General features: G+C 38.4%; 1 protein-coding gene across 1 annotated transcript in view; it reads left to right on the top strand.

Annotated features, from left to right (window-relative positions):
• The window catches only part of LOC150109481 (von Willebrand factor D and EGF domain-containing protein-like), a 419421-nt gene that overhangs the window by 375743 nt on the left and 17549 nt on the right, over window positions 1-26129 (top strand). The window contains exon 29 of the mRNA XM_090402470.1: window positions 18322-18417. Coding sequence (XP_090258596.1) covers window positions 18322-18417 — 96 coding nt within the window. The remainder of the gene's footprint in view (window positions 1-18321; window positions 18418-26129) is intronic.

The raw sequence follows: 26129 nt of genomic DNA, 5'->3' as shown, positions 1-26129 counted from the left end.
CTTCTAATTCCTGGTTTAAAGATTCTTCAGAGGAGCAGAATTTGTGTGCTCTGGAAACTAGTGATTTAATAATGCCAGATTTCTGAGATGGATGATGAGCAGAAGAATTGTGAATGTAGCGACCTGAGAATGTAGGCTTGCAAAAGACGGAAGTGGCGATGGAACCATCTTCTTTTCTTTTGATGTGTAAATCCAAAAAAGAGATACCCTGTGGAGATTCTTTTTCTAACGTAAAGTTGATGCGATGATGAAGAAGGTTACTTTTATCTAGAAACAGTTGAAATTCAGGTTCGGGATGATTCCATACTGCAAATACGTCATCGACATATCTTAGCCAAATTTTTGGTTTGGGTTCAAAAGTGAATATTTTTTCCTCAAGGTGTTCTAGAAACAAATTTGCTAAGTTCGGTGATAAAGGAGATCCCATTGCTGTTCCTTCCTCTTGCTTGTAAATTTGACCTTTCCAGGTGAAGTAACCTGATGCAATAACAAACTTGAACAATTCAACTATATCAGACGGAAATTTTTGAGTTAGTAATTCTATTGTTTCTTTATGGGGAATGTTAGTGAAGAGGGAGACAATGTCGAAGCTGATTAACAAGTCAGTTTTTGATAGTTGAATGTCTTTAATTTTTGTGTGAAACTCAGTAGAATTTTTGATTGAAGAGACTGAGTGGCCTATGTGAGGGCGGAGAAGGTTAGATAAGAATCTTGATAACTTGTACGTTGGACAGCCGATACAGTCTACGACAGGTCTAAGTGGAACATTAGTTTTGTGTAGCTTAGGTAAGCCATAAATTCTAGGAGGTCTTGCATGGTATGTCTCAAGTTTTTTGATTGTTTCTTCATCTAAGGAGGAAGTTTCATTAAATAGCTTATTTAATTTTCTGAGTTGACGATTCGTAGGATCAAAATCCAATTTGGAGTAAGTATTACGATCTCGAAGAAGTAAATTAATTTTTCGGTCATATGAATTGGTATCAAGAACCACAGTGTATTTCCTTTATCAGCTCTAGTAATGATTAAATTTTAGTTACGTTTTAAGGAAATAATAGCTTTCAATTCCGACGGTGGGATATTTAATTCTGAAGGTTTGGCATTGTAGATCACTTTAGCTACTTCGAAACGAAGTTTGTTGGCTTCAGTACTGGAGAGATGCTTGATGTTTCTTTCTATATTATGTATAAAGTCTAAATATGGGAAACACTTTGGTGACATCGCAAATTTATGGCCTCTTGCTAGAACATTTAATTCATCTTTTGTTAGTTGACGGTTAGATAAATTGACTACCCATTTTTCCGTTGGTAATTTGTTAGTGATCTTTTTTGATCGATTTAATAGATTAAGGTATTTAATATGTAGAGCACTATTGCTTTTATCAAAAGCTTTTTTTCCCGAATTCTTTGAGACAGTTATAATTAATTGCAGAAATTCTTGATTTAACGTATTTGACAAATCTGTTTCTAGTTCTGTAATATTTAAATTATTTGTTGCTAGTTCATGCTTAGACACTCGTAACTGATTGAGTAGTAAGGAATGACTTGCTTTTGATAGATTTTATGGGTGCCTGGAGATTTGATGGTTTCTTTCAGTTTTGCAAATGTTGGAATAAGATTATCACGTCTGCACTTTTTTAAAAAAGATATTCTAGCTCGTAGCTTACCCTGTTTTAGTTGCAGTTTTCCTAGTAAGTTTTTCTTCTGCGCTGTCATTTCCCCGTGAAGGAATAAAACTTTTTTAAATAACAAAACATGTGGTGCGTTCATAATTAGAAGAAACATATGTATAAACCACAGTGAAAATTGTTTAATTGTAAATATTTCATCCTAAGTATCTTAGGACATCATTAGTACAGTATTTAAACAAAAATTAGGAATAACATAAAGTTAGGGCGCATGATTACAATAGAATCTCATGAAAACGTGCATAACGTGCTAAAGTAGTACAAAAAAAAAAAAAAAAAGTTAATTATTTAACACAGTTTTGTATGATAATTTCCCATACTTTAGGAATAGTAAGAACGTCGTCGTTGCGGTTTAGGTTTGGTCTGTGTAGTAGGGCTTCAGAACTTTCTTTGTATAAACGTTCATGTTTAAATAAAGATCTATGTAAAAGTTTAACCTTTTCCCAATGGATCCTATGGTTTGGATTTTCAATTCCGTGTTGAGAGAGGCCAGATTTCTGCGGTTTAAGAAGACGAATGTGGTCTTGATGTTCCGAGCGTCTACATCAAGCATCTCTCCAGTATTGAAGCCAACAAACTTCGTATCGAAGTAGCTAAAGTGATCTACAATGCCAAACCTTCAGAATTAAATATCCCACCGTCGGAATTGAAAGCTATTATTTCCTTAAAACGTAACAAAAATTTAATCATTACTAGAGCTGATAAAGGAAATACCACTGTGGTTCTTGATACCAATTCATATGACCGAAAAATTAATTTACTTCTTCGAGATCGTAATACTTACTCCAAATTGGATTTTGATCCTACGAATCGTCAACTCAGAAAATTAAATAAGCTACTTAATGAAACTTCCTCCTTAGATGAAGAAACAATCAAAAAACTTAAGACATACCATGCAAGACCTCCTAGAATTTATGGCTTACCTAAGCTACACAAAACTAATGTTCCACTTAGACCTGTCGTAGACTGTATCGGCTGTCCAACGTACAAGTTATCAAGATTCTTATCTAACCTTCTCCACCCTCACATAGGCCACTCAGTCTCTTCAATCAAAAATTCTACTGAGTTTCACACAAAAATTAAAGACATTCAACTATCAAAAACTGACTTGTTAATCAGCTTCGACATTGTCTCCCTCTTCACTAACATTCCCCATAAAGAAACAATAGAATTACTAACTCAAAAATTTCCATCTGATATAGTTGAATCGTTCAAGTTTCTTATTGCATCAGGTTACTTCACCTGGAAAGGTCAAATTTACAAGCAAGAGGAAGGAACAGCAATGGGATCTCCTTTATCACCAAACCTAGCAAATTTGTTTCTAGAACACCTTGAGGAAAAAATATTCACTTTTGAACCCAAACCAGAAATTTGGCTAAGATATGTCGATGACGTATTTGCAGTATGGAATCATCCCGAACCTGAATTACAACTGTTTCTAGATAAAATTAACCTTCTTCATCATCGCATCAACTTTACGTTAGAAAAAGAATCTCCACAGGGTATCTCTTTTTTGGATTTACACATCAAAAGAAAAGAAGATGGTTCCATCGCCACTTCCGTCTTTCGCAAGCCTACATTCTCAAGTCACTACATTCACAATTCTTCTGCTCATCATCCATCTCAGAAATCTGGCATTATTAAATCACTAGTTTTCAGAGCACACAAATTCTGCTCCTCTGAAGAATCTTTAAACCAGGAATTAGAAGTTATCAAAAATACAGCCATCCTAAATGGTTATAATCCCAAAACAACTCAAAAAATCATCAGTCACTTCTGCATACATCAAACCAGACAGGAAGAAGTGCATAGGATTCCCATACCTTACGTTAAAGGCATCTCAGAACGTCTTTCTAAAATTATGAAGAAATACAATTTTGCCACTACTTACAAACCTATCAACCAAATTTACAACTTATTACCTTCTCCTAAGGACAAATTCTCACCCTTGATGTTACCTGGTGTTTATGAGATTCCATGCTCATGCAAATTATCTTACTTTGGACAGACAGGTAGGTCTGTTCAGAAACGCATCTCGGAACATCAAGACCACATTTGTCTTCTTAAACCGCAGAAATCTGGCCTCTCTCAACACGGAATTGAAAATCCAAACCATAGGATCCATTGGGAAAAGGCTAAACTTTTATATAGATCTTTATTTAAACATGAACGTTTATACAAAGAAAGTTCTGAAGCACTACTACACAGACCAGACCTAAACCGCAACGACGTTCTTACTATTCCTAAAGTATGGGAAATTATCATACAAAACTGTGTTACATAATTAACGTTTTTTTTTTTTTTTTTTTTGTACTACTTTAGCACGTTATGCACATTTTCATGAGATTCTATTCTAATCATGCGTCCTAACTTTATGTTATTCCTAATTTTTGTTTAAATACTGTACTGATGATGTCCTAAGATACTTAGGATGAAATATTTACAATTAAATAATTTTCACTGTGGTTTATACGTGTGTTTCTTCTAATTATGAATGCACCACAGGTTTCGTTATTTGAAAAAAAAATAAAATTAAATTAAAAAAATAATAAAAAAATCCATAAGGTCTGCTATCCAGGAGGGAGAATGAAGAGAATAATTCAGACATTGGACATGAGGAAGAGAAAGAGAACTAGTTGTGGTCATGAGGACAAAGGATTTAAGTGGACATAAGGAGTATATAAGGGTGCATATCAGGAGTTATTGAGAAGAGTGAAAGAAGCAGTGTGGTGGGAAAGAAGGTTGTCAGTATGCTGCTGAGGTATGACAATAACGAGTTGACACGGAGAGCTAGAATCATGAATAGTACAGAGCTGTGTGAAGAAAAGCAAGTACAGTTTGTGGATGTATGGTATGTGTTTGAGAGAAGAATGGAATTATACAGGCATGATGGATTGAATTTAAATGGTTTTGGAGTAAGTGTACTGTTGAAAGTGTTGCTAGATGGAAGTACAGTTTGTGTGTGTGTGTGTGTGTGCGTGTGTGCGTGCATGCAAGAGATCCAAAGAAAAAGATGAAGTGAAAGATCAGAAGAGTGGTATTGAAGAGACAGAAGTGCTTGACAGTGGAAACGATGGCAGTATGAGAGAAGAAGAGAGAATGGGAACGCATGAGAAACAGGGAAATTGGGGAGGGCGGGAGAGCCTAGGTGGACAGGGAGACGTGGCGTAGCGAGAGTGGATATTGAAAGTAGCAGTGAATATGTGTATATGGAGATAGAGTATATAGCAATGTAGGTGGGGAAGTTGAGACTGAGTGGATATATGTAGTAAGTGTTGATAAAGGTGATTGGGCAAGCACAGGTGTGGTAGGGAAATCACAACCAACCAACCAGTGGCTTAGATAGAACTGGTTATAGACCTAAAAATGAACTGCTGTATTTGTTTACAAATGCCAGAAGCAACAGATGATGAAATGGTTTCAGTGATTTATTCAGAGTTTCAGAGTTTATCCGACCCGAAATCATTGTAATAAATGAAACATGTTTGAATGAAGATGATATCATAACAGGAATAGAAATGGAAGGATACAGTATTTTTTGCGAGGTTAGAAAGGGCAAGAAGGGAGGGGGGAGCACTGATGATGATAGTGGAGGAATTAAGTCCACATAATTATTCCGTGACACCTCCAAGGAGTCCAAAGACTCATCGAGGGAGGGCACCTACTCTACAAATCTCCATGTCCACCTCAACCAATAACTACAGCAAACTACATCATCTCCACCAATGCAATCTACTGTCCACCACCACTAGTATTTTCGTAGACAATCACAAACATCCATGCCCATGGTGGGAATCAAAACCACATCCTTTTGGCTGGAGAGCCGATATGCCAACCAGGCCAACAGAAGATAGACATGAAAGAGGGAAATAGTGACACTGGTTATGAGGCATTGTGGTGTGATGTGGAAGCTGACAGAAGACATAATTAGTTGGATGTTGCTATAGGCCAGAGAATGCAGAAGGTGGTGAAGAAGAAATGTATAATTATTATTATAATTATTATTATTCTCGTAGACAGGCTTATACGTTGCTTATGCATTATTAAAACACTTAAGGAATAGAACAACGTAGTTAAGGATATAAATTAAATTAAACTTTAATAAATATTTTCCGATATTTCGGCAACGTCACATTGCCATTTTCTAAAGTAACTTGCACAAAAAAGTTACGTGCACGTAGTCACTACAACACAGAAACTGGGAATGAAGAGATGAAGCTATTGTTCTCCTAACAGTCCTGGTGGTGCCCTCTAGCGGGCTAAGTAGGTGTTCTTGGCCATTGGGCTGAAGGTCTGCAGATGTAGGTCTCCCAAATTTGGGGCAGTCGCATACAACCAAATTTGTTGAGGTTTGGAGAATTTCTTATGGCTGAGGCTGATTCCATAAAGAGTCTTTCAAATTTGTATTTGCTATGGTGTATCACTGTAGCTTTCTTCCACTGTATTCTGTGGCGTATATCCAGAGCATGGTCCGCAAGCCCAGAATGACTGTATTTGTGAAAACGGATGTAGTCCTTGTGTTCCGAAATTCTGATATTAGCTGTCCTGCATGTTTGGTCAAAGTAAGACAGTTTACAACTGCAGGGACCTGGTAAACACCAGGCAGGTCTAGGGGAAGTGGTTGGTCTTTAGTGGAGCGGTTAAGGGATGCCAATTTTCTGTAAGGTTTGTAACATGAGGTCAGGTCATGCTTTTCTAAGATTTTGGTAATCTTTTCCGAGGTGCCTCGGATATAGGGAATGGTGATGGATTTAGATGTTGTGGGGGGAAGGAGGGGATCTGTGGTTTGTAGGTTCTAATATTTTTTGGATTTTTTTGGGGGGATAGCCATTGGCTGAGAAAGTGTTGAGGATGTGATTTAGTTCAGTGTTTAGGGCCAAGTCGTTTGAACTGATTAGTTTAGCCCTGTTGTATAGTGTTTTCACTACTCCATATTGTTGTGAGGGGGGGGGGGATTGTTGGTGAATGTATCTGCCTGTATGGGTGGGTTTTCTGTAAACTGAGAAAACCAAGGATCCATTAGGCTGGCGGGTGACTAGTGTGTCTAGGAAAGGGAGGCTGTTGTTTTCCTCTTTTTCCAGAGTGAATTTGATTCTGGTGTGTTGGTTGTTTAAGTGTGTTAAGAAGGAGAGAAGTGTTTCAGAGCCATGTGGCCAAATAGCGAACACATCATCATCAACGTAGCGAAGCCATATGGTTGGTTTTTGTGGGGCAGAGGCTAAGGCTTTTTCTTCAAAGGTCTCCATAAAGAAATTGGCCAAGGGTGGGGAGAGTGGTGAACCCATGGCTGTCCCCTCTATATGTTTGTAGAATTTTCCCTGCCAAACAAAATAGCCTGAGTTCATTGTGAACTGAAATAAGGCTGAGATATCGGGAGAAAATTTAGCTTGGATTAGCTCTAAAGTTTCCTTGAGTGGGACATTTGTAAATAAAGAGGACACATCAAAGCTGACCATTATGTCAGTATGTTGGAGTGTAAGGTTTTCCTATGCTGGCTTTGAAATGGGCTGAGTTTTTTATCTGTGATGGTGTGTTGCCAGTATAGTGTGTGAGCTCTTTGGCCAAATGTTTAGCTAATTTGTATGTGGGGGAATCAATGCCATCCACTATGGGACGTAATGGCACATTTTCTTTGTGTATTTTTGGGAGTCCGTAAATACGGGGGGATATAGAGTTAAAGCCCAGAATGACTGTATTTGTGAAAACGGATGTAGTCCTTGTGTTCTGAAATTCTGATATTAGCTGTCCTGCCTGTTTGGCCAAAGTAAGACAGTTTACAACTGCAAGGGACCTGGTAAACACCAGGCAGGTCTAGGGGAAGTGGTTGGTTGGATGTAGCCTGTGTCCTTTCCAAAGCAAGACCACCAAAAATCAACATATCAAACAAGGAATATAAAGCTCTGCAGGAAATGAAAAATAATAAAGAATTAGTCATCACCAAAGCGGATAAGGGAAATGCAACTGTAGTACTTAACCGTTTTCACAAATACAGTCATTCTGGGCTTGCGGACCATGCTCTGGATACACGCCACAGAATACGGTGGAAGAAAGCTACAGTGATACACCGTAGCAAATACAAATTTGAAAGACTCTTTATGGAATCAGCCTCAGCCCTAAGAAATTTTCCAAACCTCAACAAATTTGGTTATATGCGACTGCCCCAAATTTGGGAGACCTACATCTGCAGACCTTCAGTCCAACGGCCAAGAACACCTACTTAGCCCGCTAGAGGGCTAAGTAGGTGTTCTTGGACTGTTAGGAGAACAATAGCTTCATCTCTTCATTCCCAGTTTCTGTGTTGTAGTGCCTACGTGCATGTAACTTTTTGTGTAAGTTCCTTTAGAAAATGGCAATGTGACGTTGCCGAAATATCGGAAAATATTTATTAAAGTTTAATTTAATTTATATCCTTAACTACGTTGTTCTATTCCTTAAGTGTTTTAATAATGCATAACCAACGTATAAGCCTGTCTACGAGAATCAACATCATCCACGGAGATACAATCGCACGGAAGGCCCGCCAATACGGTAAATTGAAATTGAAGCTGTCTAGACAATTAAATCATCTAGCGTTCCTGAAACGCTGCCGGGATAATAAAGTAATCCCGAACTGTGTAAAATTTAAGCACCGGTTTGTGTCACAAAAAGCTCTCCGAATATATAACCGCGCTAGCTACGCGTTGCTACGCGAACAAATCACCGCCACGCGGTCGCTCTTAGCGGACATTAACAAAGCTATTCGTGCCGTCGAAGATGAGCTTTCACGCACTTTGAACCACGAACTTTGGTCGATTTTACATGACGTCTCATGTACCGCTGCCGAAAAAGAATTTAAAAAAATACGAGGCCGACAGATGAAAAAGTTCGAAAAATTAAAAAAGAACTCTACCGTCTTTCCAAAACCTGCTACCAACACGGTAATCAACCTTTCTTCAGTCACCCTGAAGCCTGAAGCACTCAACGCGCTGTCATGTAGACACAACTTCGCCATTGCTCCCAATAAAATACCTAGTGAGGATATTATGATCCAGATCGAGCGCGGAATCCGCCACCTTCCACATCAAGTCACCAACAGTGTAAGACTGGATGTAGCCTGTGTCCTTTCCAAAGCAAGCCCACCAAAAACCAACATATCAAACAAGGAATATAAAGCTCTGCAGGAAATGAAAAATAATAAAGAATTAGTCATCACCAAAGCAGATAAGGGAAATGCAACTGTAGTACTTAACCAAAAGGACTACACAGGTAAGCTGAATGCTCTTCTATTAGATCGGGCCACTTACCTCCCTATCAATTACAATCCCACCAACTCTCAAATTAGAAAACTTCACAGGCTCCTCAAGAGAGTCACTTCTTGGCCTGTAGAAGTTACCAACAGATTAAAGCCGTTTAACTCTATACCCCCCCCCCCCCGTATTTACGGACTCCCAAAAATACACAAAGAAAATGTGCCATTACGTCCCATAGTGGATGGCATTGATTCCCCCACATACAAATTAGCTAAACATTTGGCCAAAGAGCTCACACACTATACTGGCAACACACCATCACAGATAAAAAACTCAGCCCATTTCAAAGCCAGCATAGGAAAACCTTACACTCCAACATACTGACATAATGGTCAGCTTTGATGTGTCCTCTTTATTTACAAATGTCCCACTCAAGGAAACTTTAGAGCTAATCCAAGCTAAATTTTCTCCCGATATCTCAGCCTTATTTCAGTTCACAATGAACTCAGGCTATTTCATTTGGCAGGGAAAATTCTACAAACAAATAGAGGGGACAGCCATGGGTTCACCACTCTCCCCACCCTTGGCCAATTTCTTTATGGAGACCTTTGAAGAAAAAGCCTTAGCCTCTGCCCCACAAAAACCAACCATATGGCTTCGCTACGTTGATGATGATGTGTTCGCTATTTGGCCACATCTGAAACACTTCTCTCCTTCTTAACACACTTAAACAACCAACACACCAGAATCAAATTCACTCTGGAAAAAGAGGAAAACAACAGCCTCCCTTTCCTAGACACACTAGTCACCCGCCAGCCTAATGGATCCTTGGTTTTCTCAGTTTACAGAAAACCCACCCATACAGGCAGATACATTCACCAACAATCCCCCCCCCCCCCTCACAACAATATGGAGTAGTGAAAACACTATACAACAGGGCTAAACTAATCAGTTCAAACGACTTGGCCCTAAACACTGAACTAAATCACATCCTCAACACTTTCTCAGCCAATGGCTATCCCCCCCAAAAAATCCAAAAAATATTAGAACCTACAAACCACAGATCCCCTCCTTCCCCCCACAACATCTAAATCCATCACCATTCCCTACATTCGAGGCACCTCGGAAAAGATTACCAAAATCTTAAAAAAGCATGACCTGACCTCATGTTACAAACCTTACAGAAAATTGGCATCCCTTATCCGCTCCACTAAAGACCAACCACTTCCCCTAGACCTGCCTGGTGTTTACCAGGTCCCTTGCAGTTGTAAACTGTCTTACTTTGGCCAAACAGGCAGGACAGCTAATATCAGAATTTCGGAACACAAGGACTACATCCGTTTTCACAAATACAGTCATTCTGGGCTTGCGGACCATGCTCTGGATACACGCCACAGAATACGGTGGAAGAAAGCTACAGTGATACACCGTAGCAAATACAAATTTGAAAGAATCTTTATGGAATCAGCCTCAGCCATAAGAAATTCTCCAAACCTCAACAAATTTGGTTGTATGCGACTGCCCCAAATTTGGGAGACCTACATCTGCAGACCTTTAGCCCAACGGCCAAGAACACCTACTTAGCCTGCTAGAGGGCACCATCAGGACTGTTAGGAGAACAATTGCTTCATCTCTTCATTCCCAGTTTCTGTGTTGTAGTGCCTACGTGCACGTAACTTTTTTGTGTAAGTTCCTTTAGAAAATGGCAATGTGACGTTGCCAAAATATCGGAAAATATTTATTAAAGTTTAATTTAATTTATATCCTTAACTACGTTGTTCTATTCCTTAAGTGTTTTAATAATATTATTATTATTATTACATGATACCTCCAAGGAGTCCAAAGACTCATCGAGGTAGGGCACCTACTCCACAATTCTCCATCTCTATCACTCAATTCAACAACTACTGTCATCATCTACACCAACGCCATCTATTGCCCACCACCACTACCACTAGTATTTTCACAGACAATCACAAACATCCATGCCCACAGCAGGATTCAAACCTGCAGCTTTTTGGCTGGAAAGCAAATATCCTAACCACTTGTCCAACCAAGCCGGCATATGGCTAGCTATCACCCAGGTGATCATGATAACTTTCACCAACTGGAGGAAAGTATGCAACTCCTCTCACAGTTACATCCTTTGATGAAATGATCAGATTGAGACTTTTTGATCCTTGCATGCCAGTAATAACGGTAATTACCAGCATGCAAGCAATATTATAACCATAATGGTAATAATCATTATGGTTATAATGATAATATAATAATCATTATAGAAGATAAATGTCTCATGCAGCACGTAAATGAGGGCTCATGAGAATTGAGAGCTCTGGATCTGATCATTTCATCAAAGAATGTAATTGTGAGAGGGGTTTCACACTTTCCTCCAGTTGGTGAAAGTGATCACCTGGGTTGTGGCTAACCATATGTAGACTTTTGTGAGGAAAGGATATATGTGGAATTATAAAGCTGGTGATTATGACAAGCTTGGGAGATGGCTTGGAGGTATAACATATGAGGAGTTGAGCAGTAAAGAAATAAATGCTGCTTGGCAACTAACAAAGAAATACATAACAGCATCAATTTGTGAATAAATAGATAAAGGGATGAATGAGGAGATTAAGCATGAAATCTAGAAGAAGATGCTTTGGAGGCAGTACAAGATGAATAATGGTAATAATAGGTTACATGAAGAGTATTATTATTATTATTATTCTACGGACACCTCCATGAAGTCTGAAGACTCATCGTAGGAGACCCAGTCTATTCACACAATATATCATACCTCTTCTTGAACCCATTAACAGACAAAGCACTGATCTGGCAACCCATTGCACTCATTCACAATTCTCGAAGCAAAAAATATAGTCCTCATACCCATTGCTAACCACATTTTTATTCAACTTCCAGGTATGACCCCTTCTTCTGTCCCTCTAGCCAAGTGCTGAAATATTTGCCCTGTATCTATCCTATAAAACCCTTTAAGCAACTTAAATGTTTCTATCACATCCCCTCGTTTTCTCCTATCAACTAACTTTTGCAATCCACACCTCTCCAATATACCCTCATAGTGAACATAGGCCACTCACCATCTTGGTCACTTGCCTCTGAATCTTCTCCACCGCTTCCTCATCCCCAAGAAACCCAGGGGACTAGACTTGAGCACAGTAAACCAGATGTGGGCCTATCAAGGCCTTATAAAGAAGAATGACAACTTCCTTATCTCTACTTGTTAATATGTTCTTCATATTAACAAGTAGAGTAAACTTTAACTCTCTTTCTACCACCATTCCTAAATCTCCTAGCTTCATCTATTTCCTGGAGTACAGTGCCATCGATGTGATAAACGCCTTGTAATCTATTTATCCCAAAGTGCATAACTTTATATTTCTTGACATTAAACCGACACCCATTAACTTTTGCCCATACTGACATCCTATTTAAATCGTCCCGCAAGCTTTCCACATTGCCTTAATTAATTATTATTCTAACTAATTTTGCATCATCAGCAAACAACTGAATATTTCCTTTCAGGTTATTTCCTATATCATTTATGTACAAATTAAACAGCAATGATCCCAGGGCTGAAACTTGCTGCACACCATAAGTCACCTTTTTTTGCCTTGATTCTGCCCCTCCAAATACTGCTTTTTGATATCTATCCAGCAGCCACCCTCCTGTCCACTTAACCGGTGTCATATCCATCATGATTTGTTCTAATCTGCATAACAGAGTTCCATGTGGTATTCTGTCAAATGCCTTTGTAAAATTCAGCAAAATCATCATGTAGCCATTTCCTTTATCTACTTCAGTGGTTCATAACTATTATAAAAAGATAGTAAATTACTAATGCATGACCTTCACAAAGCCATGTTAATCCTCATACAATATCATATTTTTATCCTACCATGTTTGAATTCTCTTTTTACGAATTTCTCTAGTACTTTTATTGCCACTCCTGAGATACTGATTAGTCTATAATTTGCTACTGTAATCTTACAACCTCCCTTATGCAATGGAATTATTTTGTCCTCTTTCCACTCTCTTGGAATTCTACCAGAGCTGAGACTTAAATTAAACAGCTTAGACAAAGGCATTGCCAGTTCCTTTACTCATTCCCATAAAACCCTAGCTGATATCCCATCTAATTCCACAGCTATGTTTACTTTGAGATTCTGCAATATCCTGAGAATCTCCAATTTATCCAGTTCTGTTGCCACATAGGTTAAAGCAGTAACCTCACTACTATCCAACCACACATGTGAGAACCTTAGCTGGCACAATTCCAATAAGACAATGTACGAATTCCTCACCAACATGTGAAATCACGTGCTTTATTCGTAAATTTTCCAGCTCTTCTACAAGCAAAATAGTTACCACTTGGAAAACTAGAATTTTCATAACATATAAGCTAATTTTCTGATGTATAATAATAAACACTCATCATTACTCTATTATCAGAATGGATTTGCCTTCTTCTGCCATGCACAGAAGAAGGCAAATCCAAGGGGAGTTGAGGGGTCTTGCATCTGGTCAGACAGTAGAATGAGATATCCTTGCAATGTGGTCACTCAGTAACTCATTTATTTATACGCTTCTGTCTGCTCGTGACCATCATCACTCATTCAGGTCCATCTTCCATAGTCATTCTTCCTCTTACTTGCCAGATGAAGAAAGAACTCTTTGTGATGATGATGGTCACAAGAAGACAGAAGCTTGCTCATCTAGATTCTTCTCATAATCTGATTTTGCCTTCCTTGTCATGCTAATCACCTTTCTTGTCTGAGCCTTGAACTGTTCATGAGTTTAGCAGTCACCTTTATATACCCTCCACAACATTTTCTTCTTCTTCTGTAGCTCATGCTTAATGATATTACTCATCCATCTAACTCCTAGCCGATTAACCTTCCTTAGCCTAGGTATACAATTTAATCCTGCTTCCTCTAGATGATCCTTAACTACATCCCATGCACTATTAACATCCTTACCTCACAGTGTTTTATGCTATGGTACAGATTTAAGCTTATTCCTAAGCATGTCATAATCACTTGCCTTTATCTAGTTCAGTGGTTACTGCCTTGTAGTTCCACAAATACCCCTTCTTGATAAAATGTTCCTCCTGTTTTACAAATCTCCCAAGTTAAGACTGCATGCTCACTGTCACCAATTGGGGGCAACGTTGTCACCTTGGTTATGGATTGCTCTTCTCATTCTATGACCAAGTCTAATACTCTCCCACTACACCTGCTGAGAGATAATTACTTAAGGTAGCATGTGATGGAGGCCTTAAGTAATTATCTATCAGCAGGTGTATAAATTCTATTTCCTTCCTGCCATGTGATCTTTCTTCCTTCTAGTGTATATATATATCTCCATCGTTGAAGTCCTCCATAATAATCACTCGACCTGTACTCATTTTAATAATTTGACAATGCATGTCTTCTAGATCATCTGTGGAACTCCCTGCCCTATAGCAACAACCAACTGCATATTTTGTCTTACTGGTATTAATCTCACACCAAATTGCTTCAAATGAACAGCAACCCTCCTGCCTGTCTCCTATTCTTTTTGGTTGCAATTCATCTGCTATCATCAGAGTTACTCCTCCCTGCATTCTATTTTCTTTCTCTTCCCTGAAAATGCTAAAGGCTTCACATTCAATCCTTGTAACTCCATCATCTGCTGTTAGCCAAGTCTTACTAATGCCCATAATTTTTGGCATTGGTTAGTGCAACCTTGCACTAACAAACTTGCTGAATTGACTACCCTATTCAATATTTTTGCTTGAGAGACTAGATTCCTCACTTGGTTACTCTTACACTCATTCACTCGCCTCATGAGTGCTTTCACACAAGCTCACTTGCTTCCACCCTAATTGCTTAAGTTTCCCTGAATTTGCACTTCAGCATGTTTGGTGAACAAAGCTTTCTCCAGACACCAAAACTATTTAGATGCAATCCATCAGTATTGTGCAAATCCTTCTTTCCATCAAACAGAGACCACAGATCCACAAATTCTATATCATTTCTTTTGCACAATCTATATATAGACTCATTGCCTGTCAATGCCCTCATCAAATAAAGAGGAAGGCATTGATATAATATATCAATATGGTATAAAGAACGAGCCAGGAGAGTGACCCAGTTAGTAAGGAAAACAAAAGTGCAGTATGAGCAGAAATTGGAAAACTAGGTGAAAAAAAATCCTAGAGAGTTTTTTTAGATATGTGGCAAGTAGAAAGAAGAATGATCATGGTAAAATTATGTTAATGGATGAAAATGGTACAATGCCAGCCTGGCTGGCCGAGTGGTAAGCATATCCGCTCTCCAACCAAAAGCTGTGGGCTCGATCCTGCCATGGGCATGGATGTTTGTGATTGTGGAAATACCAGTAGTGGTGGTCGGTGGTAGATGGCGTGGGTGTAGTTGCGGTCAGTTGGTGGAGACGGAGTTGTAGAGCAAGTACCCTCCCTCGATGAGTCTATGGACTCCTTGGAGGGGTCAGATAATAATAATAATAATAATAATAACTGCTGCAGAAGACATTATTGAGATATTCAGTGATCAATTTATAAGGGTGTTTCATCCTGATCAGGGTGGAATCATGAGGAACTTAAGTGTAGAGGACATAGAAGAAGATAGCTTAATTCTGAGTGAGCAGGAAGTGTCTGAGGAAAGAAATAAACTTCATGTCAATAAGACGATGGGATTTGATGACATATCACCATGCATCTTAAGGGAATGTTCCAGGGAAATGGCAGTAGCATTGGCATAGCTGCTTAAGAAGAGTCTTATAACAGCACAGGCTCCAAGGGAATGGGAGTGGAAAGAAGGTAAAATTGTTACACTGCATAAAGGTGGTGATAAGGCAATAGCTTTAAATTATATGCCAATCCAGTAGCTTCACCACATCTGGAGTTGTGGTGAAGGTACTGGAGAGATTGGATATAGAAATGGGTTGATAACAGCGGTATTCACTGTGATTATCAGCATGGGTTTGTTCAAGGATGATCATGTTTCACTAATTTATTTATCTACTATAACAAGGTGACAAATACCTTGGACAGAGGAGATACATATACAGTGGATATTGGATTTTGCAAAAGCTTTTGGTAAACAGCCACACGATAAGCTGTTAAATAAATTGATATGGATGAGATCGGATAATAGACTTCTGAGTTGGATCAGTAACTGGCTGTCAGATAGGTATCAGAAAGTTGTATATGGGGGTGCAGTATCCTCAAAGAGAAAGGTCGCTAATGGTGTAGTGCAGGGGTCAGTTTTGGGACCATTGTTTGCAGATGATGCAAAACTGGAGAGAGCAATACAGAGGCAAGTGGATGTTATGGCCTTAAAAGAGGAACTTGAATAGATTGCATGAGTGGGTAGACAAGTGGAACTATCAGTTCAATGTAACAGAGTGTAAGGTCTTGAGATTTGGTAAGCAAGCAACAATGGAATATGAAGTATACATGTATTGAGGAAACCTTAAACGAAGTAGAGGAGATGAGAGATCTAGGAGTAATGGTGGAAAAGGACCTGAAATTCAGGGGCTACATTGCACAATTTGTGAAGCCATCACTCCAGATAATGGCAACAATGCAGAGTACCTTTACATGCATAAATAGAGAAGTTATGATGCCATTGTATAAGGCCTTGATCAGGCCTCATATGGATTATTGTGCAGAGATTTGGTTGCCAGGTTTTCATGGTGACGAGGATATGTTGGAAAGGGTTCAGAGAAGATTCACAAAGGTGATCAGAGTTCTTTGGAATGCAGAGTATGAAGAGATTGAGAGAATGTAAGTTGCAAAGTCTTGTGAATAGGATGAAGAGGGGGCAGAATATGATTGAGACATATAAGCTAGTCAGGGGTTGTTATCAGGTTGATGTGGAAGAGATTTTTCATAAAATGGGGGAGGATAGAACAAGAGGCCATTGCTGGAAACTGTTTAAGGATGGTGTGAGCAGAGGAGTGAGGAGAAGCTTCTTTGCATGTAGAGTGGTTGGTGAGGGGATGTATTTCCCGAGTGTGTTGTGAAGGTAGATACATTGAATCAGTTTAAAGCATTGTTAGATTAGCATTGTGTGTGTGTGTGTGTGTGTGTGTGTGTGTGTGTGTGTGTGTGTGTGTGTGTGTGTGTGTGTGTGTGTGTGTGTGTGTGTGTGTGTACCATCCACAATGAATGTCTGACTCCATGGAGATCAGATGCTAATAATAATAATAAGTCTCACCCCAATAAAATTTTTCACATGCTTCTAATGCTAATTCCATTCATTCAAGTGTAGGCCATTCCTCTTTTACAAGGCTTTTCTACAGCCTGCACATCAAATCATTTGCCCTTATAGCCCTCTTTCTTAATTCAGTGCTATTGTCTTGGTAATAGACCAAGTGTTTTCTCTCTCTCTCTCTCTCTTTCTCTCTCTTTCATTCTTCTTTCTTGCTTCTTACAGCACTTTTTATATCTTACTTAAATCATTAAGTTTCTTGTCCCTATTTGTCTTATCCTTAACCTAACCTTACCTTTGTGGTTTCCTGCTTCTTATTGATCTGCTTCATTTTTTTTTTATTCTGTTTAAGTGTTTTGATAAATGTTTCTTGACTTTTCTAAATCTCTGGTTGATTGTCTAATAATTGGTTTTAATCTGAAAATTTCATATCACTTATCTTCATTTATGTGATCAATATTGCTGATTTACTTTTGTTTAGCTGGAAAAAGTTTTCCTCTCCAGTATCTTGTTTGCTTGTGCTTTTGCTTTTGACACTGCTTTGTTTTGATTGATTTTTGGTGCCATTTTCAAAGATTATCTTAAATTAACATTATATTTATAAATATATTAGTAAGTGCGGTAAATACAATAAATCCAGTAAAACCACAATAATATACTAGGAATGGATTAATTAATCTAATAAAATAACATATTTACAAACCAGACTCAATTCATATTATTATTATTATTATTATTATTATGTGACACCTCCAGGGAGTACAAAGACTCATCGATTTTAATTTCTTATAAAGTATATAATAGTGTAATAATACTATTCAACCAAAAATAATAAAAAAATTAAAAAATTTTCACTGGTATAAAACGATTTGGTTATGAATATAACCATTCATTCAACAAATGTCCAATATTTACCATGGATTTATCCAGCAGCACTAAAGATTGGCTGCCTTCTTATCTGACATTATTGCATAAGAGTGTGCTGGATAGTTTCAGGATTATACAGTGCTAGCTGTATTTCAGTCTTTTGATCAGGTGTTTTTATATAAAATAATTTGCAAATTTATTTTAATATATATAAAAAAAATAAATAAAATAATAACAATAAATACAAACTGCAGCTACTTACCACTTAGTAGCTCAACTCTTTTTTTTTTTGTATACTATCTTATAGCCATATGTGAACCTGAATGCTTGAATGGTGGGAAATGTTGGAAACCGAACAAGTGTTCCTGTCCTTCAAGATGGAAAGGAAGATTTTGTCAGAAACGTAAGTACAGCACGCGCACACATGCACACCATTTTCAGCTGAATGACCTGTTAGAAAGTAATTTTTAAACTTTTTTTAATTAGAGCAAGTCACATATTCCTGATTTTCTCAGCACCTAGTTAGACAGATAATGGACATTTTTCTACAATATATGAGTGCTTAGATAGCATATATCAAACTCATGAGCATAAAATCATTCCTATCATCCCCCCCCCCCCCGAGAAAAAAAATTCACTCTTTTTATTGAGCAGGAATTATAGTTGGCTTCAGGCATCAACTTGTCATAGTACAGACAAGCAATATTGGTAATACATCATTAACGGTGGTTAGAGAGTTTGTTTTTGCTTATTTATTTTTTTTTGCAGTTAACTGAAGTAACTTAATGAGACATGCAGAATTTACATGATGTTGGGTAAAATGAAACACAAAAACATTGTAATTTGAACATAAAATGATAATACAGGATTATAAAGACTTAAAAGTGGGAAAAAAAAGTGCAATGAATGTGTAATTTTCATTTCATATTCATTTCAGGATCAGATATTTACTTTAAAACAAATATGTTAAAGATACCAAGCAATTTTATAAGCTAGGTTTTAATCCTTTTTCCCAAGCAAGCAAACAGACAAGTCAAGTTTGCGCCTGCACATAGTGCAAGTCTGAGGCAACTCGTGGTAAAGGTGGAGTAAGTTCCTATCACTTTCCTTAGTATTTTCCCCTAATGCAAAGCAGATCTCCTTGCAGAGATGTATGATGCTATGCAAAAAAGGCAAGGGCCACTACCGACCGGTTTCCCTTTGTTTAAGTGCGGGGATACCTCTCCAAAAACTTGTAAAATCAGAAACTCAGCATTGTTCCCCTCAGTAACAGGCTTGCCCTGCCACTGGGAAGAACTCTGAGAACCGGTTGGCTCTACACTGTGGCAGGCTCCCCCACCACCGAGCAGTGTCGCTCATTTGCTCATCTAGAAGGATAACAACAACAGCCATGTATCAGTTAACTTCACAGACTACAGCATTGCCATTCATTACCCCACCACTCAGGTCCTGGGTGACAGCAACAGCCGAGCCTCAGTTAAAACTTCATGGGCTACAGCATTGCCATTCATCACCCAAGCTTCCAACCGGTTTCGACCTTTATTGAGGTCTCGTCAGTGGGAGCCAGAAATGCCAAGGTTGAAGTAATGCAGAGCTTATAAATTTTACCTAAACAAGTTGCCACCAGGTGCTCTGACCTAATTAAATAAAAATTTCAGGATGAGAGTAAGATGTAGAAAGTTTTTTTACCTTGGGTATATACTATGTTAAAGAGACCAAGCAATTTTATAAGCTAGGTTTTAATCCTTTTTCCCAAGTAAGTCAAGTTTGTGCCTACACGTAGTGCAAGTCTGAAGCAACTCAGTGTAAAGGTGGAGTAAGCTGCGATCACTTTCCTTAGTATTTTCTTCTAATGCAAAGTACATCTTCTTGCAGAGATGTATGATGCTATGCATTAAAGGCAAGGGCCACTACCCAGACCGGTTTCGACCTTTATTGAGGTCTTATCAGTGGGAGCCAGACCTAAAAATGCCAAGGTTAAAGAAATGCAGAGCTTATAAAAAAGGCAAGGGCCACTACCCAGACTGGTTTCGACCTTTATTGAGGTCTCATCAGTGGGAGCCAGACCTAAAAATGCCAAGGTTGAAGTATTGCAGAGCTTATAAATTTTACCTAAACAAGGTGCCACAAGGTGCCACAAGGTGCTTTGACCTAATTAAATAAAAATCCCAGGATAAGAGTAAGATGCGGGTTGCTCATTATTGGGTGATCCGGGGGATTTTACGAGTTTTTGGAGAGGTATCCCTGTACTTAAACAAAGGGAAACCAGTTGGAAGCTTGGGTGATGAATGGCAATGCTGTAGCCCATGAAGTTTTAACTGAGGCTCGGCTATTGCTGTCACCCAGGGCCTGAGTAGTGGGGTAATGAATGGCAATGCTGTAGCCTGTGAAGTTAACTGAGGCACGGCTGTTGCTGTTACCCTTCCAGTTGAGCAAATGAGCAGCTCTGCTCGGTGGTGGGGAGCCTGCCAACCGGTTCTCAGTGGCAGGGCGAGCCTGTTACTGAGGGAAACAATGCTTAGTTTCTGACTTTCTGATCCTGCAGGTCGCTCATTATTAGGTGATCTGTGGGATTTTACGAGTTTTTGGAGAGGTATCCCCGCACTTAAACAAAGGGAAAACGGTCTGAGTAGTGGCACTTGCCTTTTATGCATAGCATCATACATCTCTGCAAGGAGATGTGCTTTGCATTAGGAGAAAATACTAAGAAAAGTGATAGAAGCTTACTCCACCTTTACCACGAGTTGCCTCAGACTTGCACTACATGCAGGTGCAAACTTGACTTACTTGTCTGTTTGCTTACTTGGGAAAAAGGATTAAAACTTAGCTTATAAAATTGCTTGATATCTTTAACATAGTATATACCCAAGGTAAAAAACTTTTTAAAGCAAATAGTCTAGAAATCATGAGAATATAACAAGGATCTGTATGGTCAGTTTTTGTAGATTTGGAAAAAGTGCATAGTAAGATGCTAAAAGAAAAGCTTTTCAACCCAATTATATGGTGTAAATGGGCATTAATCAGAACAATATATAGCTCATACTTAAGTTGGAAGTCGGCTGTTAGAATTGTAGGAGTCACAGAAAGATGGTTTGATGTAAAATGAAGTGTAAGACAAGGATGCATGCTGTCTTCACTGTTGTTCATAATCTATATGGAGAAAGTGGCATTAAACCTGATATCAAATCAGAAATATTCAACTAAGCTCAGCTCTCTTGATTTAGATGATGTTATACTCTTAAAGGAATCCAATACAAGTCTTCAGAACTATTTAACTAAATTGAATATCTCTTCTAAAAATCTGCAATAAAAGATAGGGTAGGAACATGCAAAACTATGAAAATAAGTAGGAACAGGAAATGCAATTGCATTCTCAATGAAAAACATATTTTTGCTCTTTAGGCACAGTTTTCAGTGAAAATGGCAAATTAAATTTGGGAATAGATAATAGAGTAAGGAAAGCTGTTGTGGTGGGAAACCATTTCAAAAATTTATGTGGAGTAATAAAAAGAAATTGGCCAAAATCATTAAACCAGAACAGTATTCAAGCTAATTTTAACTTATGGATTCAATTTACAGTTGGTTTAAAAATAAAACAGATGATCAAAGACTAGAGACTACAAATATGAGTTAATAAAAAAATTAAAGAAGAATAGAGATGACATCAATGGCAGAATCACATATATAAAATGAAGATATTATTATTATTATTATTAATCAGGCCTCCATGGAGTCAAAAGACTCATCATGGAAGGTCCTTCCTAGGAAACACAGTCCATCATACCACTCCTTAAACTCATTGACCGTTCTTGTTCTCACCACACTATCAGGCAATGCATTCCATGGTTCAACCACCCTCCATGCAAAGAAACCACTTCTCACCCTCTTTCTCACAGTTTCCTTTCATAACTTTCAGGGATGGCCCCTTGTCATCACTCCTTCCCACTGTTCAACCAAGCGAAAGAACTCCCCAGTGTCAACCCTGTAACCACCTCTCATTCACTCCTAGTGCTCTGTTTAGCACCAGGAATTCAATGCCCACACTTTGTGTGTATGTGTGTGTGTGTGTGTGTGTGTGTGTGTGTGTGTGTGTGTGTGTGTGTGTCCTTCTTAGGACTTTATACTTTCAGTTTGCCTTTCACTTTTTTGTGTGTGTTTGTTTTTTGTATACATGGAGAATAAAAATTGAGATGCAATTCATATACTATCTCATATTCCAGAAATGATTCTGTAAGAGAGAGGAAATATTGGCTTCATTAAAATTTTGTTTAATTCATTCAGCTAAATCAAAAAAATTAGATTTGACAATATTAGAGACCTGACTGTTGAAAGAAAATTGTTGATGGGTAGTTAGTAATAATGAAAACTTAATCATGTTGTATTATCAGATCACCCTATACATCCCATAAGGATATATAGTATGAATTTGATGATGATGATGAAGAAGAGGCAACAGAGAGGATCCAAAAAGAATGGCAAAATGATCAAATAGTCACTACACAAGACTGGTATCAAGACAGATTTACAGTTATAGACCAGTTTGTATTATAGTAGTTATGCATATACGAGGCTTGTTCAAAAAAAAGACCGAATTTTTTAAATGGTGTGCCAACCGGCACAGTGTGCTGTGGCTACTAAGCACACCTAGTGGCAGGTTTTGACAACAAACTGCCATTTGCCCTGTTCTGCTATGAGCATTAGTCGTCAAATTACATCCGCTGAAGTGAGTGCGTGCACAAGCTGTTCGTCAGATTAGTGAAAAAGTGACAATGAAAGAGCTTGAAGAACAATGTGTGTGTGTGTGTGTGTGTGTGAAATTTTGCTGCACACTTGGTAAAACAGTGCTATGAGTGGTTTAAGCATCAATGGATGAGTCAGTCAAAGATCAAGGTGATGTTGGTTGTGTTTTTTTGATTGGAAAGGCATTGTCCATTATGAATTTGTACCATGTTGTCAGATGGTAAACAAAGAGTTGTACTGGGAAGTTTTAGCACATTTGAGGGATACTGTGCACAGGAAGACACCTGAATTGTGGGATAACTAGACTTAGATGTTGCACCACAACAATGCTCCTGCTCACACGTTGCTCCTCATCTGCAGTTATATGGCAAAACATCAGACATCTGTTGTGTCCCATCCACTCTATTCTCCAGACTTAGCCCCAGCAGACTTTTTCCTGTTTCCCAAACTTAAAACCACTTTAAAAGGACGTCATTTCCAAACCATAGAGGAGATTCAGGAAAATGCAATAAGAGAACTGCACATGCACCATCACAGAAAGTGCATTCCAACAATGGAAGAAATGTTGAGAACAGTGTAGCAGAGGTGACTACTTTGAAGGGGGAGGGGGGAGTGCTTGAAATGTAAAATGAGCAATAAAGTCTTTATAGCAAAAGTTCAGTCTCTTTTTGAACACACCTTGTATATAGACTATTCTGCTCAAAGTATTATTGGAAAGGGTAACTAGAAATAAAATACACAGTTGAGTTGATAATTATAGGATTTTTTAAGAAGGTGAGCATAGAATTATAAAGAGGAAATGTCTTTAATGTATGGAAAGGTTTATGTATTCGCAGTACATATTCATTTATTATCACGGTATCAATGACAATACAGAATAATTAGAAAATATTAATATTTATTAAATTATTTGGTGATATTTCACTGGTATTATATCCAGTATCTTCAGAGCACAAAGAGTATGTGAAACAACAACAATTTGGTGTACCAGTGGGACTAGTTTAAAAAATTATAACAGACAACACAAGTCACTAAGGTCCTAATTTGGCACCATCTGTATTGGAAAAAGAGAGAAAACAAGTATTAAAATGACTGTCTCCCAGATTTTTGGTAAATTTATACTGCCATATTATTGAGCTGTGGAGTATGTTTTAAAGCTTCTGTTGATTCCAAAAACAATCTTGCTGACTTATAATTTTGACACTTAATTTTACAGTGTAGATAAGTATGATTAAGATTTTGCCACTCGTGGTAGGTGGGAGGAATAACTTGAGGTCATCCCCAAAAGCCAACTAAGGATGGGGTTGGAGACATGTGAATTTCTTCTCATGGCAAGTATAGAATGAGCTACGAGTGCATCTTTGGTGAATGATTTCAAAAAAAAAGGTATTATTATTATTATTATTATTACGGGTATCTCCATGGAGTCAGTAGACTCATCGCGGGAGACCCAAACTAGCAAAACAATATCTGTCATATCTCTTCTTGAATTCATTTACAGACGAAGAGCTCACAACTAAGTCAGGCAATGAATTCCACTCATTCACCACCCTCCAGGCAAAAAACCTTGTTCTGACACCTTTGTTAACCACACTCTTCTTTAATTTCCAGAGATGACCTCTTGTTCTTCCATCACTTTCACACAGCTGAAACATTTCCCCTGCATCAATCCTATAAAAACCTTTTAGTAATTTGAATGTTTCTATCATATCCCCTCTTCTTCGCCTATCAACCAATCTCTGCAATCCACAAGCTCTCAATCTATCAATGTAGGGAGCATTTTTTATATCACTCACCAACTTGGTCACTCTTCTCTGAACCCTCTCCACAGCCTCCTCATCTCCAAGGAATCCAGGTGACCAGACCTGAGCACAGTAATCCAAATGTGGAAGTATCAATGCTTTATAAAGGGGAATAATAACCTCTTTATCTCTGGATGTCAGTGTGTTCCTCAACAACCAAGTAATCCTATGTGCAATCTTGGACACCTTAGCAATGTGTCCTCTGAACTTCATCTCCCTATCTACCAATACCCCTAAGTCCCTAGCCTCATCAATCTCTTGGAGTACCTTTCCATCGATGTAGTACACAGCTGGTAATCTTTTAATCCCAAAATGCATGACTTTACACTTTTCCACATTGAACTGACATCCATTTTCTTTTGCCCATTTTACCAGCTTATTTAAATCCTCCTGCAAACTTTCAACATCAGCTTGATTTTTTATTGCACTACACAACTTTGCATCATCAGCAAACAACTGAATATCTCCCTTTAAGCCGTTTCCTATATCATTTATATACAAATTAAACAACATTGGCCCAAGCACAGAGCCCTGAGGCACACCACTGGTCACCTGCCTCATTCTGGACTCGGCTCCTCCATACACCACCTTATGGTATCTCTCCCTGAGCCATTCTCCTATCCATATCACCAATTTAATATCCATTCCCATCTGCTCCAATTTGTGTAACAGTGTTCTATGGGGTATCCTGTCAAAAGCCTTAGCAAAATCCAGAAGTACCACTGTGTAGCCAGTTCCTTTGTCCAACTCAGATGTTATTCTATTATGAATAGTTAATAGATTGCTAAGGCAGGATCTACCTTTAACAAAACCATGTTGGCCTCTATAGAGTATCATATCCTGATCCACCCATTCTTGAATTTTGTCTTTAACCAACTTTTCCAATACTTTTACCACTACTCCTGAGATGGTGATTGGTCTGTAATTCAATACCGCAGTTTTAGAGCCACCCTTATGCAAAGGAACCACTTTGCCTAACTTCCACTCCCTAGGGACCATACCAGAGTTCAAACTTAAGTTAAATATCCAGGTGAGAGGGGTTGACAATTCATTTGCACATTCACGCAACACCCGAGCTGATATTCCATCTAAGCCTACCGCAGTGTTTGCATTTAAGTTTTGCAATATATTTAATACCTCTGATTCTTTAGCTTCAATTCTCACATTAGGTATTGCTGTAGGTATAGAGATATCCTCACTTGGGTGATAGACTTTTGAAAAGTGATCACTCAGTAACTCGACTATTACATCTGATTTTGTCACCTCAATACCATCAGCACCCACTAAGGTTATCCTTCCGAAGTCATTCTTCCTCTTACTTGCCACATAGCGGAAGAACTCTTTGGGATTACCCTTGATCTCTTTGGCTAAGGTCTTCTCATAATCTGATTTAGCTTTTCTTACTATGCTGGTAACTTTCCTAGCTTGAGCCTTGTACTGCTCATGGGTGTCCTGATCGCCTTTCTCCTTGTAAATTCTCCATAACATTTTCTTTTTTTGCAGTTCAAGCCTGATACTACTGCTCATCCATCTAATGCCTGCCTTGTTTGACCTCCTAACCATGGGGACACAA

The sequence above is a fragment of the Typopeltis vanoorti genome, chromosome 2 (assembly GCF_054136105.1).
Source record: "Typopeltis vanoorti isolate ZY-2024b chromosome 2, IOZ_Tvanoo_1.0, whole genome shotgun sequence".
Classification (NCBI taxonomy): Eukaryota; Metazoa; Arthropoda; class Arachnida; order Uropygi; family Thelyphonidae; genus Typopeltis; species Typopeltis vanoorti.
This window is presented reverse-complemented; position numbering and strand designations above follow the sequence as displayed.